A 20,211-nucleotide genomic window follows, 5' to 3' on the forward strand; every position below is an offset into this window, starting at 1 on the left:
AAATATATCAACTACTAAGACTGACCTGTTAGAAACCTCAACCTGTGGAGCAGTTGACCCATTAAGATCAGATGGACAACAGCCTTAGTGTTTTTGAAATCCTTTCTTAATTTTCTTTTTATCGCAAAGCTTCTCTGTTTTGCAAACTGATTGTCTTTTTCTTTTTGTAACAGCTGCTCCTGTAATTTCCATTTTTCTTTCTGTTAAACCCAACAGTTCTATATTAACTTTGAGGATTACTGAAGTTCTTTCTTGTACTATGTTATGTTATCTCATTTCATCTCATCTTATCTTATCGCCACAGTAACCTCTGCTTTGAAAATAACTAAGGCTATAACAGCTATATGATCCCTAGAACTTGTGTGGTAAAAATTCGTATAATGTATTACTTACAGTAAATAGCTAGTATTACTTTGTACAAGAAGTACAAATTATAAACAAATTACACACAAAATAAGGAATACAGGAAGTTTAAAGATGTTGGAATCTGGAGGATGGGGAATTATAATATAAGATAAATACTGTATATTGGAATGTATACATACTTATGAATAGTTGCCCATGTCAGTGAAGTAACCGATGCACTCAGGGGAGCAGAGGCCTGTGTATGCATGTATGGGTGGTAAAGAACGTCATGACTAGATGACTTGCATCACATTATTGGAGAAGTCGCTCAGAGAAAAACACACAGAAAACACCCAGATTGCTCCATGATGAACATCTCTCTCTCATTTTGACGGACCGGAATCTGTGTTGCAACACTGAGGGTTTCCCCGTGAAGACTGGGAGAAGGCCCCCCCCCCCCCCCCTCCCTTGTATCGAGGCTGAAACACTCACACTCCTACTTATAGGGAGACACACCCAGTAATGACACAATAACTTCACTTACTCCTCAGAGCTCTGGTGTTCACCGCCTGAGAGATATTAGAGGAGGAGAAGAAACAGTCCGGTAAGTCCACTGCTTATTATTTACTCTTTTATTGTCTTTCTGTTAGGAAATTAGGACATATAAAATGTGTCTGTGGCAAGTGTAGTATTTTTTTTTCTTCTTTTCCTTCAATATAATAGCAAAATTAAATACGTTTTATCCTGTTATAGAAATGTAACGATAGCTCACCATTATCACAACTAGTAAATCATTGATTGAATATCATTAAAGTTATAGTTTATTATATGTTATAAAGGCTTGTCTCTGTAGGAAATGGCACTGGAACAGTAACAAAGGTCAAGTGTCACTATTTAGAATTTTATCAAGTTGTATGTTACAGTCACCGGTGTCTTAAAAACAAAGAATTTGGAAAGTATATCAATGTCCATTTGTTTTGACGTCGTACATCATTAAACCTTTAGTGGTTATTTGAAGGCAATCACAGCACTTTAGGTCAGGATGAGAAAAAGACTGTGATCTGGTTTAGAGAATAAAGAATCACTGACTTCAGACACAATATATTATTGCATTTTTAACCCGAACATAATGTTTTCCTAATCTTACCCAAACCAAATCGGTTGTCTCAAACTAAATGAGATAACTCAGGATAGGTACAATATGTGTTAAAGGGAGATGTGTGTTTATTTTAATATGTTTGTTGTGCCAGAAGACAGACGATCGAAATAACCAAACAAATGAATCAAGCTGTGTGGACTTATTTAAGAGTGTGTTGGTTGGTAGTTGGTGGTGCTGGTTTACCTTTGCTTCTCATTGTCAGTTTTTTGTTTTCGTGGAGGCTTTCTGCGGAATTGTTTGTCCAGATCCATGAAAACAACTTCAAAAGGGAAGCACTAGTCATCCAGTGAGTCATCCAGTAAGCAAAAGCTCTGCCTTATTAAAAATGCATTTGTGGTCAGTGACGTAAAAATCCTTAGAAAGGATATTGTCATCTAAAGCCCAATGTGAGAGAATGAATGAATTAGTACGCATTTGCCTCAGCTAATGATGAACCAGACTCATAGGCCAGAGTATGCACCTCGGAAAGGAATAGTTCTGTAAAAGCCTGATTGTTTTCTGCAGTAAAAGTAAAAAAAAAAGAAAGAAGTAATGACTATGTTACTCTAAAGATAGGGAGAGGCGTTTTTCTGCAGAAGTCTTGGTGTGAACGTTTGAAAACAATGAGATTTCTGCGGAAAGGAAGATGCAGTTAAAAGATAAATTTGAATCGTTCCGTTTTGGATTTCCTCATCACATCAGGGTGTCAACACACAGAAAGGGATTAAGATAACATGGTTATTTATGTGCGATGCAGACTTTTGTAAAAAAAATGACATTTTCCAAAAACACTCAAAATGATGAAATAGACTATTTTAAGACAAAACTACAGCGGAGTACTTAAATGTCTCTTCTCTGCGTGTGTGGTTTGGAAACGGAAGCGAACACACAACTGATCTCTAAAACAAATTGGACTGTAGATTTTGAAGAATTCTTCAGGGAATTCATTCATAGTGCGTTAAAGTCCAAAGATCAACTCAAATTTAACTTCCTGTTGTAATTCTGACAAGAGTCTCACTTGACTCAATGCTTTTGACATTTTTCATATGAAAGTCACGTCGGTAGTAAATGCTTCTCTTTCAGTATCCACCTCCGGACTCTGCACCTCAGCTTTGAAATCTTTATGATGCTGGTGGTGAATCATAGGTTATTTCGTAGTATTTGTCTGTGACTTGGTGATGCGTTAACTTCCTGGCTGAGAGGCTGTGGATCTAAATGAAGGGGGGAAAGGTGTCAGAAAATATTTTGAATTAACATTGTGTCCACTCTTGAAGCTGGTGGTAAGATTTCTTTATGCTTCCACCAGTATATTTATATCTCATTTGCTTTGACACTGTTATGGAAAATTCCACTGACCAGTGTCTAAGGTAGTGGAAATCCGCTGACTAGGTGTCTCTCTGCTGTGATACTGTCTACCTGACAGGATGGAACCCTTATTTGGTGATGTTTTTCTTCTAACTGGTACCGCGGATGGACGGACACAGCAGATAAGACAGAGGATGATCTCATATCTTTCATGTCTTCTTTTTTTCATATTATGTGTTATGTAACACCTCTTTGTATAAGTTCTGGCTTTTGTGAACTTGCGGCCAGTTGTTCTATTTTGAGCACCCGTGCTTATAAACTCTGCAGAGCTTATTATTATAAAGACTCAAAAGCATCTCCAGTCTGAGAATTACATTATTTAGAATCTCAAGATGATTTTTTTTTTTGTATGTTTTATGTGTGTATATTGTAATTTTGTTGTGTACAAATACTCTAGATCTCTCTTAGTCATCTAAGTTGCACATAACTTGATATGCTCTGTCACTCACAGAATGAAAATGCTTCCGTCAACCACTGAAGGAGCTGCCGTGACAGGAACCTCTGGTCTGGGCACTACAGCCAGCAATGTCTCAACCTTCCTGGACTCTGAGTTTCGTTACGTCCTCTTCCCGGTCGTCTACAGCATCATCTTCGTCCTCGGCCTCTTCGCCAACATCTATGTCCTGTTTGTTGTGCGCCGCCTCCGCGTAGCCAAGTCCATGGGTGAAATCCGCATCTACATGACCAACTTGACCATTGCCGACCTTCTTTTCGTGGCCGCCCTTCCCTTCTGGATTGGCTACTACAGTCGCAAAGGTGACTGGGTGTACACAGACTTCATGTGCCGGCTGACGGGGTCGTTGTTCTTCATCAACACCTACTGCTCCATCTTCTTCCTCGGAGCCATCAGTGTCAACAGGTACTGGGCGGTCACACGGCCTCTGGACGCGGCCTCCTCCGACCACAGGCGCCGTGGCATCATCGTGTGCATCGTCATCTGGGCATTGACCATAGTGACGGCGATTCCTTATTTGGTGTCTCCAGGAACCTACACTGACGAGAACAACGTCACTCGCTGCTTTGAGGGATATCATAATGAGACTGATAACCGGAAGAAAAATGTAGCTGCCATTCATTTTGCGATAATTGGAATGTTCTTTGTCGTCTTTTTTCTTGTTGTGTTGTGCAATTGCCTTATCGCTCGGGCATTACTGTATCAAAATCCTGCCCAGCCTGAATTAAGATCTGCATCAACTATGTCCAGAAAGCCCAAAAGGCCCAGGGGGGTGAAACGCCGGGCTCTCCAGATGTTGCTGGCAGTGGTGGGAGTGTTCGCTCTGTGTTTCCTGCCCCACCATATCATCCAAGGCCCCTGGACACTGGCTGTGTTGCAGATCAACCAGGACTGGGGCCACGTGGACTGGGACCAGGACACTCTCCAGAAGCTCAATGACGCCCATCAGATCACCTTGGTCCTCATGGGCCTCAACTGCATCCTGGATCCTGTCGTCTATTTTTTCGCCACAAGGAAGTTCAGAAGGTTCATCGTGTCTCACGTCAAAAGAATCGGAAAGGGAGAAGCCTGCTCGCACACGGCCACCTCTCAGATCTCTATGGACAGCAAAAATCTAAGCCATAGACTTCACAGTGAGATCCAACAACCTGGCATGGATTGATTCAGACATTTGTAATAGTTGTATAAAAATGTAAATGTTTATTACACGGCGCATGAGCCTGTCAGACGGGTTTGTGCTTGGCATGTCAAAGTGTCCTTGGTGTGTTGTGCTGGGATGCATCGTTTGTGCGAGACCGTGCCCCTCTTGTTGCGACTCGTTAAAAGTGACACACCACACCGGAGTTTGTGACTATTCACATATGCTGTGAGAACTGACGTCTGAATTGCACCAGTCCCCCTGCTCTTCCTGTGTGAAGTGGAAGCTGAAAAGCAGAAGTTTTGCAAGCAGAAGTGATAAAACACAACTAATGAGCGAAATGCTCTTCATCAGTTTGTTAAATTAACCGAAGAGACAACAAACACAAAGTCAACCATTTTAAACATATGGTGCTTTAGCTTCTCACTAGATTACGCACGCACACACAGGGAAACACAAAATCTTGGTTAAATTAAGAAATAAAAAGTAATCAAAGTAATCTCATTTGACCATTTTGTGACTCTTGGTATGATCAGTTGTAATCTGGATGGTAAAATGTGGATCACGTCTCAGTTCACGCATCCCTTCTCACGTGACGCCTTATCAGCAAAGCATGCTCGCGATGATGAAGGCGATGGCTACGTGTGGACCGGCACGCCTGGACAAGTCCTAACTGGCATTGTGAAACCATGGAAGAGAAGTTATAACGCGAGTTGTGTTTCCCCTCTGCCAATCCAATATTGTGACATCCCATCTATGTTTCGTGGTGAAAGACAAACAGCACATGACTGACTGTGGGAAAGAACGCTGTACATGTCTGGTGTAACGGCAAAAAGGATTTTCTGATGCATTTGAACAGCTGTGGTTGTCTTGTGTTCTATTCAAAAGGTGTGTGCAGTGTCCCGAAACATCTACAAAAAGCACAATTTGTTTGTACTACCATAATCCTGTAATAACATTGTTATGTGTGGATTCTGTTTGCTGTGACTGTGATGATTCATTTAAATTAAAAAGTAATAGAACGCATGTATTCATCTATGCGCACAAATAAAAGAAAATAGAACTTGTGAGTTAAGACAATGACAACTGAACCAATTTACATGTTTTATTAGCATGCAGTAAAGGAAAGGTGTCTTAATGTGTGATAGGGATATGTTCACACAGCTAGAGCTGCAGATCGGTGAGTTTCCATCATGTTCCAATTGCGTTTATTAACTTTAAAGTACACGCTGACACCATATGGCAAACCGTATCTATCAGGTCAAACAGAATGATGAGCGCAACATGCTGACATTAACTGAACGAAAAACCTTTGTGACGTTCTTCCTCTTTTTACTGCATGTCTCACCTTCCCCTGACTGCTCATGACAGACTTGAGTACATATTGTCCCCTGTCATATTGACGGGGTCCAGATTACTGTAGTCCTGGTTGGGGCTTGTGTAATTCATGTACACATCTCCGTCGCCTTGAGCCGGTGGGAGACCTCCCCTGGTGTGAAAAGAAAATGCAGTCAGTCTGTTAATAGTGGACCAAATTACAAACAATGATACAAACGTGAGTGTGTACTGACTTTTGTGCCTTTACGGGTGCAGGAAAACCTTGAAGAAAACAAGGAAATTGAAATGAATCATTGAAGATGACTGCTTCAACAGTAAAACTGCTCTGCGGTGCTCTTCACCTTTAGCTGCAGTGTTCGAGGGGGGCTGTGTGCCACGTAATCTTTCCCAGCCCAGCCAACACAGAACAGACAGACTGACGATCAAGGCCAGGAGAGCAAGAACGAAGCCGGGCATCCCCAAATTCCCAGTCTCTAGTTGGGGAAACAGAATGGCAGGTTCATCTCGGCCCGCAGGCTGACAGTTCACAAGCCCAGTGACTGCCACAGAGCGCTGGCCGATTGTTTATTCAAATGTATTAATATAAACATATCTTGTGTCCAAATCGCAGCAAAGTCAGCCCTGCACTTCCCCATAGAGAGAGAACACCGAGCAATCGTACCAATCACTGTTTAGAGCACATTGAGTAATGGTTGTGGTTGCATTCCTAACATCTCATAAGAAATGTCACAATGTGTCATTAATGTCCTGACAAATAAAGCTACCAAGTCTTTAGCAGTGAGAAAAACCTATACAACACCTTCCCAATGCTGTTTATGCAACACATCAAAATGGCCCACCAACCTGCTGGCTGCGTGGGGATGATAGAGGGGGGAGGTGATGTTTCTGGGAAGGAGGAGGTAAAAGTTACAGAATGGAAGGTGGTGGAGGAAGAAAGGAGACGAGAAACAGATTTTTAGCCACATCAGCAGTGTAGTTTTATATCTTTGGGTTTGTGGAGCCACCAATCTGGTCCAAACTGAAATATCCCAGCAACTATGAGACGGATAACTATGAAATAAGTTGTAGTTTTTCCGGGATTGGCCAGAGGAAGAATCCTAATTACTTTGGTGACCCTCGATTACTTTGATTATGGTGCCGGGAGAAACAGGTCTAAGGTTCCAGATACCCAATGATATATTTCTTCTGAATGGATATGTGTAAAGTTTTTGTACAGACATTCGTGTGCCAATATCTCTCAATGTAAAAGAAAGTGAAAAAACAATTCCTGGATCCCCACCACTGATCCTGGTCCTGCCCAAAATTGAATTGCTTCTTCCCTGACACATACTGCATCCTTCCAACAAGTTGTGTGGAAATCTTTTGAGTATTTTTGGTGTAATCCTGCTAACTAACAGACAGACAACTAAACAAATACAGATGTATTACCTTTCGCTGTAGTAGATATGAATTGGGTGGTACTTTCAGGCAGGTTTGTAGACTGGGATTTGACTGCAACGAAAAGAAGAGGCACAAATAAAATGAAACAGGGAATTTGAAACCAGTATTCTGGAATAGAAAGATAGACAGTGTCTCCTTACCTGTGCTCACAGAGGAGAAGAACAGCAGAAAAAAAACAAGCAGCATGTTGGGGAGAGAAGACGACAACCACTGACAAGAGCAAGAATAAACCAGGGTGATCTATAATCACTGCACAGGTGAGAATGAAGGAAGTATCGGGGAGGGGAAAAAAAGAGAAAGGGAAGTTTCTAGTTCCCTTTTCCAAATATGAAACGTAACTGCAGCATAGAAATTATTAATACCATTCAACTATTTAAAAGGCAAGCAGCCGAATCCTGTGTGTCCACCTCCTGTGTGTTGTTGTTGAAATCTTGGCATGATGTTAAAACAACCGGCGAGGTATGAAAAGGAAAAAACTATCAAACACTATACAGAGTACAACTAAATTAAAGAATAATAAGAGTAACATGAAAACAAATGCGTATGTTATTATCAGGATATTTGCAGTTGTACCTAGTTCTCAACCACGAGAGCCTTCAATTTGTAAAATTCTAAATGCTAGAGAAAAAAAAAACAGATTCCACAGAACTTTGGAAGTGTTTGAAACGTTTCATTTCTCCGGCTGTGGTCACGACTGGCTGCCAGAGCAGGTGGCAGGAAGCAAGTGGATTTCACATGGTTCAGTTAAAAGAATACAAATGAAAAGTCAATATGTGAAAAAAAAGAAGAAGAAAGAAACCAATATCATTATATCTGAATAAAAAAGACTAGATTATATAGGTTTTTATTTGGATTAAGTCAGAGATAAAAGAGAAATGGTGAAGTATAAAGCCATAGAATGGAAGACAAACTTCTTCTAAAAGTTACTAGAATCCTCCAGACACGACTCCCTTCATTAAACTCCCAGCTGTGTGTCAGGAGCAGCTCTATTACCTGTTTGTCTGTAATAGTCTGTGATACGTCCTGCATCAGAGCATCAACTCATCAGGAGCCGTGCGTTAGTTAGGTGTTACTTAACCCTCTGATTTTGACTCTTATTTTTCAATTTCACAGCATGTATCCAACTCGAGTCCACTAATAGCAGAATTACTCTATTTTTATACTAGCCGTCTACACAGTGGCAATCAGGGCATGGAGCTGTGGGGATACACACTCTCACCCAGTAGTGAGTCAGTCTCTGCTGTCAGAGCTATCTGCTTATGAATGCAGATAAATTGAAAACCCTGATGGCTGTACAACAGACTGGTTACCTGCCACGTGACAAAGGCCTGCTCAGACGTGATCGGCCAAACTAGAAACACAAAAGCCCCCAAAATCTGAGAAGCATGGATTGTAGAGCAGCATTGGGATGTGTGCGTCGATGGTTTTGAGTAATTGTGATATTTATCATTCAGGGGGGCGACCTGGTGCTAATGTGGTCTGACCTTTCAGTGCAGCATTTTTTTTGCTCGTGTCATCTACACCCCTATTTGCCAGAAGTCTTTTGCTGCAGATGAGAGAAATGGTAAGAGTGAGATTCTCCACAGGCCCTGCAGCCATCTGTGACTCCTTCTTAATGAAGTTGTGTTCTCCAGAGGGGACAGAGGAACCTCTCTCTCTGTCCCTGAGAAGAAAAGACAAATGATGATACTGTATAATCATCTATGTCTGTCCCCACGTGTGCGTATGAGTGTGTGCCTACATGTGTGTCCCCCCCCCCCCCCCAAGTCATTATTCTTCATTATCCTTCTATTATTCATTACTCCTTCATTATTCTGTGCGTACCGCTGGCTAAAGTCAGTCCTCGCTTCTCACCACAGACGCCACTGTGGCCCCCCTGCTAGTCATCAGACAGTGCAATAATGGGATGAAGTTTATGTGATGTGTGTGTGTGTGCATGTGTGAAGTTAATCCTTGTCTTTACCTTCTTAGATAAGTGCGAAAAACATATTTCACAAAGCAGTCAATTGCCCCCCCTCTGTAAAGAGTGACTTTTCAGATCTCTGGGGGGCAGCATCGACCCAACAGTCGAAGAAGAGGGTTTGTGGACGAAGAAGCTCTGAGTCAGTATTTGACAGTTTCCTTATGATAAATAATGTCTAATCTTTACTTCCTCATACATGTGTTTTCTGACGAGCCCACTAAATAGGGCTTTACATAGAAGGCCCTGTATAGTAAAGTGGATGTGAGTGAATGAGTGAGTGATTTCAGACACATACTGTCAATCACAAGGGAGGTAACACAGGAAGTAGAGGGACCAATTACGAGACAGAAGTGGAACAGGGAGTGGGGTGAGTGTCAAAATAAAACAGAAACCAATACAAAGTACATGAGGGATCCAATGATGAGGAGGGCCAGCCCAGTCCTGACCCAGTGGAGGTGGTGGGACAGAGGAGGATGGACAACCAGTCCCAGCCCTTGCAGGACACCACCACAGCACTGGGCAGCTCCTTCAGCGACAGACTGATCCACCCTTAGCATCTGAAGGAGAGGTATCGCTGGGTCGTTACTTCCTGCAGGAGTGAGACTGTTCAACCACATGCACCTTTAATGGACTCCTGCACTTTAACTCAGATATCACTTTTTAACTGTGCATTATTGATTTCTGTCTGTGAAATCCAAGGCTATATGCAATCCATTTCACTGTACATATGTTCACACTGTGCATATTCTCTTTACACTGTATATATTAGCTTTTACCCCATTTATATTTTGTCATGGTTTTTAAATAGCTCCTTACTTTATAAATATTGCGCTATTATTATTTACTTATGTTTATTCATGATTTCCCTCTTACTGCTGTAAAGTTGCAAATTTCCCCAATAATAAAGGATTCATATTATAATATAATCTTTGTATAATATAAAAATAGATAAATCAAAAACAAAAAAAGTCCTTCAAGTTTGAGTTCTTATACCTGGGCAGAATCTTGACAGTGTGTCCCCTTAGTCCTACTTCATCATGTAAAATACGTTGTAAAACTGGATTTTCCATTTTCCTGAGCACCTACAGGCCCCCAGTCTGTGTCTCCTCTCATTGGAGGCTTTAACTGAACAAACAACCAACCACTGGGTGGTGCTCAATACCCATAGTTTTCCAGCTCTTGCTCTTTGTTCATGCGCCAAAGCCTCAGAATGCACAGTCGCTCTTTTGTGATCCCCAACCATCAGTCTGCAATTGTAGCTCCTTGATATGCGGCGACAACAGGTCATGTTCCTATAACTGCACCGTTAATGAGAAAACTATCAGGCAGGTCTTTGCAGCAAACTGGAAGATTAAAACGAAATTGTTTATATCAGAAATTCTTACCTTGCAGAAACATTTAGATATGTGCATCTCAACAAGCATTTCAGAATTTAAATCAAGACAAAGTGATGTTAATCCAGTTTTAGTCACAGTCAACTTCTTTGATTAAGTGTAATAAAAATGATTTTAATACATTTTCGATGATTAGGACTATTTTCTGCTTTACAGGTTAATTTCCAGATTAAAACAAATCACGATTTGTCTCCAGATAAAACAAGACACTTGCTTTCAGCGTCTGTGAGACAGACTGTGGCTCTGGGGACATCTTTTTAAATTTTTTTGTCACACTTGAATTGCTGTTCCTGTCCTCCAGTGCTTTCCGTTTGTTTGTGTGCTTTGAACATTAGCCCTATGGGGGGGGTTACGCTCACTTCATTATGAGGAAAACGCATTATTATGTCGACCCAAATTGTGTGTGTGTGTGTGTGTGTGTGTGTGTGTGTGTGTGTGTGTGTGTGTGTGTGTGTGACGACGCAGTGCACTCATCCCTGCATCACTTTTTGATGGATACGTTTCCTCCCTCCTCTTGTCACGCGTTGGTTGTCACTGTGATGACGAGTGGCGTCCTTCTGCTTTTCTGGCGGGCAGGATGTGACGGGTGTACGGCCAGCTGCCAGCATGCATCTCACTGCTCTTCCTCCTATAGACTCTATTACTGTCCCAGACAAACTCCTCACTTATTGCACCTTTTTAACCAGTTCTCTCCTCAGACGCCATCTTAAACCATGAATATTATTTCTTCTCCCTCCTCTCAGCTGACCTGCCGGGGCCCTCTCGGTGCTTCAGAGATAATAACGGCACTGAGAAACGGCAACAGCAGTGACGAGAGCTGTAACAACATCGCCCGACACAGCAACAGAGGACAGACAGCACTGCACTCCAGATGGGCGCTTCCTGTGCCAGGCAGGAAATGGCACTGAGCTCCCTCGCCATCATATTTCATTTTAGCAGGGAAGGGAGATGATCATCGCTTCATCTTCGAAACACATCCATTCCTCCCAACGGGTGAGCTGTAAATTCATTTCAGTCGTTCTCCTTGTCTGCACGGAGTCCCTCTGGGGTTGTTGTCATCAGCGGTGAGAAACACCGGGCGTTTAAATTCCCAATATTTAGCCTCAGAGCTTTTCCTCTCTACACCGCTCTGGCGCGAGCCGTCTGACCGTGGACAGATGTGCATAAACACGTGCACTCATGTGCAGAGGAACACTAATTTAAATGCACAATGACATAACCACAAAGCCCTGCAAGCAAAATAAACAATTTGAAATTATGCTCATTAACTAGCCAGTGATTTTACAAATGAAGATGAATTCTGCAGCTGTAGGGAAGTCTTTATTTTTAAACCAAAATGTCAGTGTACTTACGCTGAGTGCTTCCCGGCCTGTGACAATGCTTGTGTAGTTTCTTCTGGCTCTGGAGGAGTTTACTAAAGTCCTACAAAATAACAAATAATTATCTTGAGGAATGCTTGGAATATGTACGTGAAATCTGAGTCATAGTCTGGAGGCATTGAGTTTGAAAGATAGGAGCATTCTACTGGCACGGAGGGTCTAATACATCCATCAATTCATTATTCTATTAACTTATCTCTTTGAGGGTCGTGGGGGGGGGGGGGGGGGGGGGAGAGGCTGCAGCCAATTCCAGCGGCCAGGTCATCGCCAGCGTATCACAGGACCAGCCTATACACACCTAGCCCCCTTCCTCTCACATACACAGACAATTTAGAGGAGGGTCTAAAGAAACATGTTAATAAGCTGCATTATGATTTAGCTGTTTGGAATCTTGACTCATACTAGGAACTAAGTTCTGAGTTTTAAAGTAGGAGTTGTTTATAACATTTTCATCCATATGGATCATTACATCCTTCAGATTTAGATGCAGACGACAAACGGCTTCAGGCAAAAACAGAGACGGATTATAGGAAACGAAGGTTCCTGGCCTGAGTTGAACCCCGGGTGTTGAAATCATGGTATGTGTCTAAATCACTTCGGCATTTAAGGGAAAACTGGTGTTATAAATATGATACATTCACAAAAACAGAGCTATCTGTTCAGTTCTGTTTAGTTTAGTATATATATAATCCCACATCACAATTTTGTGAGTGTCGTGGAAATCTGTCCAGTAGTTTGTGTATAATCTTGTTCACAATCACACAAAAGGACAGTGGTGGAAACACAACCTACATACACCTGTGTACCTTAAAAATATAAAATGTGTGTGTGTGTGTGTGTGTGTGTGTGTGGGTGTTGTGCTGTGCAGAGGATGTGCTCAGTCCTGCTGGATAGGCCCTGTGTTGAACAGATGTCGCAGACACTGATACAGTCCCTGCGCTGAGCAGGAACAAATTACAGGCCGCTGCACACACGAGCATGTTGATACACACACACACACACGCAACAAATTTAACCTTCAGATTACAGATGGCCCCTATCAGAGACTGCCGGCTGGATTTGCAAGATGTAAATACTGAAGGGGTAATCCAGCACAGGGCCGGGGGGGGGGGGGGGTAAAACATGAGGCAGGACGGGTACCAAATGACAGATGTCTATGTTTGTGTGTGTGTGTAAGTGTGTGTGTGTCACTGACATCAGGATTATGTCTGTGTTTGATGCATCTCTGATGTTTTGTTCCCAACACAAAATGCAGGTGGCTGAAAGCCTCAAGAAACAGCCGGGCTTCATCCCCCCTCTTTTTCTTCACACTCTTGCAATTGCTCGTGAACTTCCATTACTAGTTAATGGAGACCTGCTCTCAGCCTGACCTTGAGGAGCACGGCAAGAGAATGTGAGCGTCACTGCTCCGAGTTTCAACCTGGATTTCCCCGTGGTTGTGTTTGCTGAGTAATATCAGACAGACAGGGAGGAAGAGAGGAAGAATCAAACTGTGAAAGACAGAAAAAGAGACAGAGTGAGGACTCGTTTAATTCTGTGACTCGCAGAGGTCACGAGCCAATCCAGCTGCCAAGCCGTGATATGATGTTCCATCCCGGGGAACATTTCCCACTTCCTCCTCTTCCTCTCCTCTCCTTCCTCTTCCTACCACGCGCCTTTTGTCCTTGCAAATTCATCTCTTTGCACGTCATTAGCAAGCTGGCGCCTAATGAATTTCTTATCTCTCCGAATTCAGTGGCTGTCGCGATAACATTTATTGTTTTCAGTTTTTACCATTCCCCGCACTGGAGGCAGGGGTGAGCGTGCGGCACAGAGGGGGAAAAACTGAAAGAGTGAGACGGGCAGATATTTGAGATATTTCAACACACAGACAGAAGGAGAGAGAAAAAACGGAGGTGTCAGCAGGGGTGTGAATATGACTGTATATTTAAGTTTAAAATGTGAACATAAATGAGGGTATTAAAACGAGAGTGCTGTAGAGGCGGATGGCAGCACACTGGGAGGGAAACGGTACATGGAGAGGCGTCGAGAAGAACAGGTGGCGGGAATGACAGAATGAGGAGATGAGGAAATAGAAAAAAAGGGGAGAGAAACAAACGAGTGGATGAACCTTTTAGGAAAGAAAAAAAGAAAACCGTACATAACTACAAAGATAGGTGCCCCTGATTGTAAACTGCCAGGGGATGGAGGAGGAGAAGCTTAGAGATGATTAAACAAGGGGAGAAAAAAGGTTCGGAGTCGAAGGACAGAGCAGTGGCAGATGGGAGTGTTCCGGTCTGTTACTAATGTTCCTCGGAAGAATTAGAGTCCAGTAAGAGCTGATACACAAACACACACACAAACACAGACACACTGACACTCTGCCAATTCAGTATAGGTGTCAGCGTGGACCCCTGTAAACATCAGCAACCCCCTGCTTGCTCTCCCTCAGCAGTACTTAGTGACTTACTGACCCATGCAACCCCTCACACACACCGGCACCAGCCCCTGTGGTAGCGCATGGTCGATCCAAAGTGTCACCTCGCTAAATAGTGGAACACACACACACACGCACACACACATTGACGCTGTAAGTGTTAAGCACACTCATCTGACACCTTCCCTGATAACAGAATGCATGTGCGGTGTGATGTGAGGGGGCGAGGGAGGGATTGAGGTAGGAGACGAGGAAAAGGGAGGTCGGGTAGGGAGCTAATGGCAGTTGTGTAACAACAAGGCCTCAGTCGAGCACTTCAGTTGTGTTTAATATACAAAGTATATTAAACACAACTAAGTAGCACGATTGTTGTGTGTATTCCTGTAGAATAACACAATGATGAACGGATTTTAGACCAAAATTTCACTTGTTGAATAGTTAATAAGATGTAAAATCCTTTTAAAGGTATAGTACGTAAGAATTGTGAATTAAATTATCTTATAATGTAACAATTACATTATCCAACAATGTTTCCAACAAACCCAGAGAAATCCCTCATTTCATTCAGGGACAGGAGGAGGAGGAGGAGGAGGCGCAGGAGGAGGAAGAGGAAGATGATCCTCCCATTCCCAAGAAGAGGGAGAGGAGGGCGAGTAACAAGGGATTTCTAATATCAACTCTCGATACTCCTTTGTGACTGAGGATATGTTAAACGGCTGGTGGTTATTTACTGTGTGTAAGGATAAACAACAAGTCAGAATTGTGGCATGAACAAAGAACAAGTTTAGTTCTTCTTCAGTAACTACCTGCTGTTTAATAATCTATTGGAATTTCTGATAATATTCAGATTTACATGCCACATGAAATAAAAAATAATGAGGTGCAGGTTTAAAAAATAATCTGAACTGTGGGAAAAATATACATAAGGCTTTTATTCATTTATTTTCTAGAAAAAATTATAGATGACTTAAGAAATCATCACATCAGTTGAGGCATGTGATTGTTAGTTGTAGCTTTAATAAATCAAGTCAAATATCTGCCCTCATCAAAATGGACAGGATGTTATTTCTTCTTCTCCTTTCTCCAGGCGGTCGAGTCGTGGTTGAGGAGTTTCACTCACCGAGGATCTCCTGGTCAGCAGCATGGACCTGAAGCTTGGGCCTGCACTCAGACTCTGCTTCCACATCAACTCTCTGATTGATGCATGTTTCATGTCTGTGAACTCATTTACTCTGGACTCTTTATTACTCTGGAATGTGGATTGTGTTCCCTTGTTTTTTCTGTTTTTCTCTTTTGTGTTTTTGGAGAACTGTGACCTTATTGGATTTTGTTTTGTGAAGAACTCTGCCTCATTAAAAGGACACTTTTTGTTGAAACTTTTTTTGTCTCTGCATTAAAGAAATCAACACAGAGGATAGCAATAGATGTTTGACTTTAATCTGTAGCTGACAATCAGCGGCCTGACTTATTCAAACACATTAATACTACAATGAATAAGGCAGGGGTTTTCCATCAGAAATCATTTCTGGGACATTAATTTAAAAGATCTCCAGTATAAGCAAATGTGTTCTAAAATTGGTTTACATCCAAGTGTGAGGCTGTCCTGGCACATGGAAATAAGATATATATATATATTGTTTGTATTAGCTTTCCCTCAGTTTAGTACTTGCACTTCTTGAAAAGCTCTATATAAATAAGATGTATTAATGTTTATACATTGCCCTCTAGTATATGTTTTCCTAATAGTCACTGTAGATACAGAAATAACAGTATGGTTCAGGTGACAGTAAGTGGAAGCTGAAGGTAATTTCCATGTGCTCAAGAGAAACATAACGTGACGATATAGTTGATTTCTGATAGAAGGCCCTGCCTCATTCATTGTAGTATTAATGTGTTTGGATAAGTCAGGCTGCCGATTACCAGCTACTGATTAAAGTCAAACAGTTATTGCTATCCTCTGTGTTGATTTCTTTAATGTTAAGAATGTTTCTCATAAGACCTTATCAGATTGCATTGTGAAACATCTGGGTCACCTAATTTTAGTGTAAACAAGAGGGTGAACTCTTGACTAATGACTAATTTTGCACTGAAACACAAACTTGATGTTACACATCTTAAACAATGATATGGGCGCCACTTAGACAACCAGACCTGTGTGCTTTGCTGTGACTATAAATGACTGGAACCTCAGATAAAGAAAGTTATTTTCTGACTTCAATTACTGAGGCATTCTCTACAGAATGTAATGTGCCCATTCTACTTCAGATCCATTGGATCATTGGGTGTTTATGTTGCTTAAAGAAGAGCATTCACTGCTTTAATGTAATCAGCATCTTATCTGCCAATATCATGGTGTAGAAGTGCAAGGAAATACCATTATGTTATGATCAATATCATTTATTGTGCACAAACATTATATTAAGGCATCTGCTGGAAATGATATGATCAACAATTCTCATGCAAAAAATACTTTAAAAACTACACAAATAGTGTTTTGGAGAGGGGGGTTTCAGAGGGAGGGGGCAGCTCTGGAGAAAGGTCTGTCAATCCAGGTCTGCTGCTTGGTGTGATGGAGACATGAGGTTAGCATCAGGAGCGGAGGCTGCAGGAGGGACCGTGGAGCTGAGGCACACCTGTACTGCTTCTCTTGAGAAGAACTGAAGGACACACAAACAAACCATAGTGTTAAATTATGAAGATGGTTCCCTCTGATTTTTTTGTTTTAAACATAAACGTCACACAGGCCAAAAAACTAAAAATGCTGAAGCTAACAGCTACCACACAGCAAGCTAATGCCTTCCTAAGGCTGCCAGGGAGTAGCAAGAGTAGCCTTGTAGCAAGAGAGTGTAGCTAATCACAGCCCTCACAGTTCTTCATCAGTGGAGAAGTACCTCGCCATGTTTTCATCTTCAGAGGAGTCATCCAAAGACTGTGCTGCTGTTCCGGAATATGTCAGGCCCGCTGCAGCCTGCTGGGCTTGAACTCTGAGCACGCAGAGTAGGCCCTCACGTCCCGTCTCAGTAAATGCATCAGTCCTGCCTGAGAATATATGATAAAAAACAAAACGTCTCAATAGTGCGTTTGTACGTGTGTACGTATGTATACATACACACGTACAGGGCTTTCTTTTCTACAGAAATATTTTTCCTGAGTTGATGTCTCTGCTTATGCCATCTAGAATGTGAAACAAAATATATTTTGGCATAACTGTATGTTTTCGGATTGTCTAACTGTGTATTTGTGTTAAAGTCAAAAGGTCAAGGCCACACTGACCTCATCTTATGGTTTCAGTTGTCAAGAGATACAGTGTCATTTATACGAGAGAAAATATGTAGAAATATGTAGACGGACACTGCACTGGTTAGCGGAGTCATACAACGCAGTGCGGTAATTCTAGTGTAGTTTTTTTTTAATAAATGGGTTATCTTTTTTACAATCTACAAAAAGTTATCTATACATTTGGTCACAGAATGTTACACAAATAAATTGGCATTAAAGTTGGCATCTTGCTGTCTCACCAGTCTGACGATGCAGCTGAAGCGTCCATCAAGGGCGTTCTGCAGGTAATTTGGATTGTTTGTTTCTTGTGAAGAGGAGAATAACATGAATTCATACCAATATCAGTTTACAATCAAACCTTTTTGTGTTAACCTTGTGTAAACAGAGTCAAAGGACATTGTACAACAATGACACACATTTTTCCACAGTACCTGTCGTTCACTACTGAAATTCTGACACCCATTACTGGACTGTGTCTTCCTGTAGAGTGGTGATGTTCTCAACGTTCTTTTCACAGTCTGTCAAAACAAAATTAGACTTACAAATGTTAATGCCCCACAACCCATTGCAGATACGGTTGTATTTGCACACCACATCGGATCAAACCAAAACTGCAGTCTGTGAAACAAGCAGTTTTGGTAGATATAAGGGAAATGCTAATATTCCTGCATGAAACATATTCAGTCCCTTAAGCAAAAATAACAATGATGGCAGGCCGCAACCTCGATGCCTTCGTCTGCTTTGCTTACAGACTAGTTTGCGGAGTCTCGTGCTGCCGCCCACTGACCGATACATCATCGCTCTTTTCTGAAACTAATGAAGGCAAATTCACACATGTAGACAGAAATAATCAGTATAAATTAAAAGGTGTAAATATTGCTAACATTATGTTTGATGGGGGTCATCATTATACATAACAGAGGAAAACTTTGCACATGTATTCCTTAAATTTACTTGCCTTCCTGTGGAAAAAGTTGTTTTCCCAGTTAAACAATCACAGCAGGGAAGCATGATTGATCAAAATTCTTTCAGTGTGATATTAACTTGTATTTCAGCAAGCGTACTTTGGGGATCATAGCAACGATAAAAACATGCGTGATAACTATTAAAATATTTATCATAAGCACGAACTGGCTGAAGACTGTGGAAGCAAAGAGCACATTTCTCGCTAGAAATGGTGTCAGAATGTATTTTTATGCCCAGACTAAGTTACAAAATTATATTTTTGTAACTTAGTTTGGGCATAAAAATAAGGAATCTCCGCCATGTTTTCCTCTCTGCAGACGGGAGCTTGAGAGTCACGTGACGTGAGAACACGCCAATGCAAAACAATGGGAGGACTAAATGTTACCATCTCACAATCTGAGAGGCCAGATTGTGAGATGGTAACGTCGTTCCAAGTGGACCAACGTTGCCATTGAACGTTTTCTGATGAGACTGGGTTGAAGGGGGACAGGGGAGGGGTTTGTTTTGAGGAGTAGGAAAAGGGTGAGGGGCGGCGGGGTCAAGGAGGGAAGGAATGGGTGAGGTAAGTGCTTCTCCACCTCTTCTCTCTCCTCCAGCTCATCTCGGCCTCCTCCTTTCTGCAGCTCAGTCCCATAGTTCTCGTTCTCCTTGTTGAGCTCCACCTCACTGCTCCTTCTTGTCTCAGGCTCCTGGTGTAGGCTCCTGGTGAAGACTTGCCTCCATGATGTTAGCCCTCGCCTGACAGTCACTGAGCTCAGCCAAGCAGTCAAGATAGGCCCTGAGGCGAGCACGCCGTTTCCTGACCTCTTTCTCTATGACACCATCTTTGTCAATCAACTGCTGTTGCAGTTGCTCCACCTGCTCCCTCAGGGCCTGGATCTCCTTTTCCTTCTCCGTCTCCTTCTCCTTCTCTTCCTCTTCCTCTTCCTCTTCCTCTTCCTCTTCCTCTTTCTCCTTCTCCGTCTCCTTCTCTTTCTCCGTCTCCGTCTCCGTCTCCTCCTCCTTCTCTCCCTCTCCCTCTTCCTCTTCCTCCTTCTCCTTCTCCTTCTCCGTCTCCGTCTCCTTCTCCTTCTCTTCCTCTTTCTCCTTCTTCGTCTCCTTCTCCTTCTCTTTCTCCTTCTCCTTCTCCGTCTCCTTCTCCTTCTCCACCTCCACCTCACTGCTACAGGTGGTGTCAGGCTGGGGTGGCTCCTGGTGCAGACCTGCTTCCATCATTTTAACCTTGGCCTGACAGTCTGTGAGCTCAGCCAGACAGTTGAGATAGGCCCTGAGGCGAGCGCGCCGTTTCTTGATCTCCTTCTCTATGACACCGTCTTTGTCTTTCAGCTGGTTTTCCTGCTGCTCCACCTTCTCCTTCAGGGCCTGAATCTCCTTCTCCGTCTCCGTCTCCTTCTCCACCTCCTTCTCCTTCTCTTTCTCCTTCTCCTTCTCCATCGCCATCTTTATGACAGCATCTCTGTCTTTAAGCTGGTTCTCCAGCTGCAACATCCTCTCCCTCAGAGACTCGGTACCATATTTAAGAGCCATGATCTTTTTGTTGGCTCGGAGGAGTTCGATCCTGAGGCTCATCACAACATCTGGTTGCTCCATGGTTTC

At 42.4% G+C, this 20,211-nt stretch overlaps 1 protein-coding gene across 1 annotated transcript; it reads left to right on the forward strand.

Moving 5' to 3' along the window:
* Window positions 1-826: 826 nt before the first annotated feature.
* On the forward strand, window positions 827-5,526 carry ptafr (platelet-activating factor receptor). Its single transcript, XM_053434785.1, has 2 exons — window positions 827-949; window positions 3,300-5,526. The coding sequence occupies exon 2, from the start codon at window positions 3,301-3,303 to the stop codon at window positions 4,462-4,464; it is 1,164 nt and encodes a 387-aa protein (XP_053290760.1). The 5' UTR covers window positions 827-949; window position 3,300; the 3' UTR covers window positions 4,465-5,526.
* The last annotated feature ends 14,685 nt before the right edge of the window (window positions 5,527-20,211 follow it).

The sequence above is a fragment of the Pleuronectes platessa genome, chromosome 11 (genome assembly GCF_947347685.1).
Source record: "Pleuronectes platessa chromosome 11, fPlePla1.1, whole genome shotgun sequence".
NCBI lineage: Eukaryota > Metazoa > Chordata > Actinopteri > Pleuronectiformes > Pleuronectidae > Pleuronectes > Pleuronectes platessa.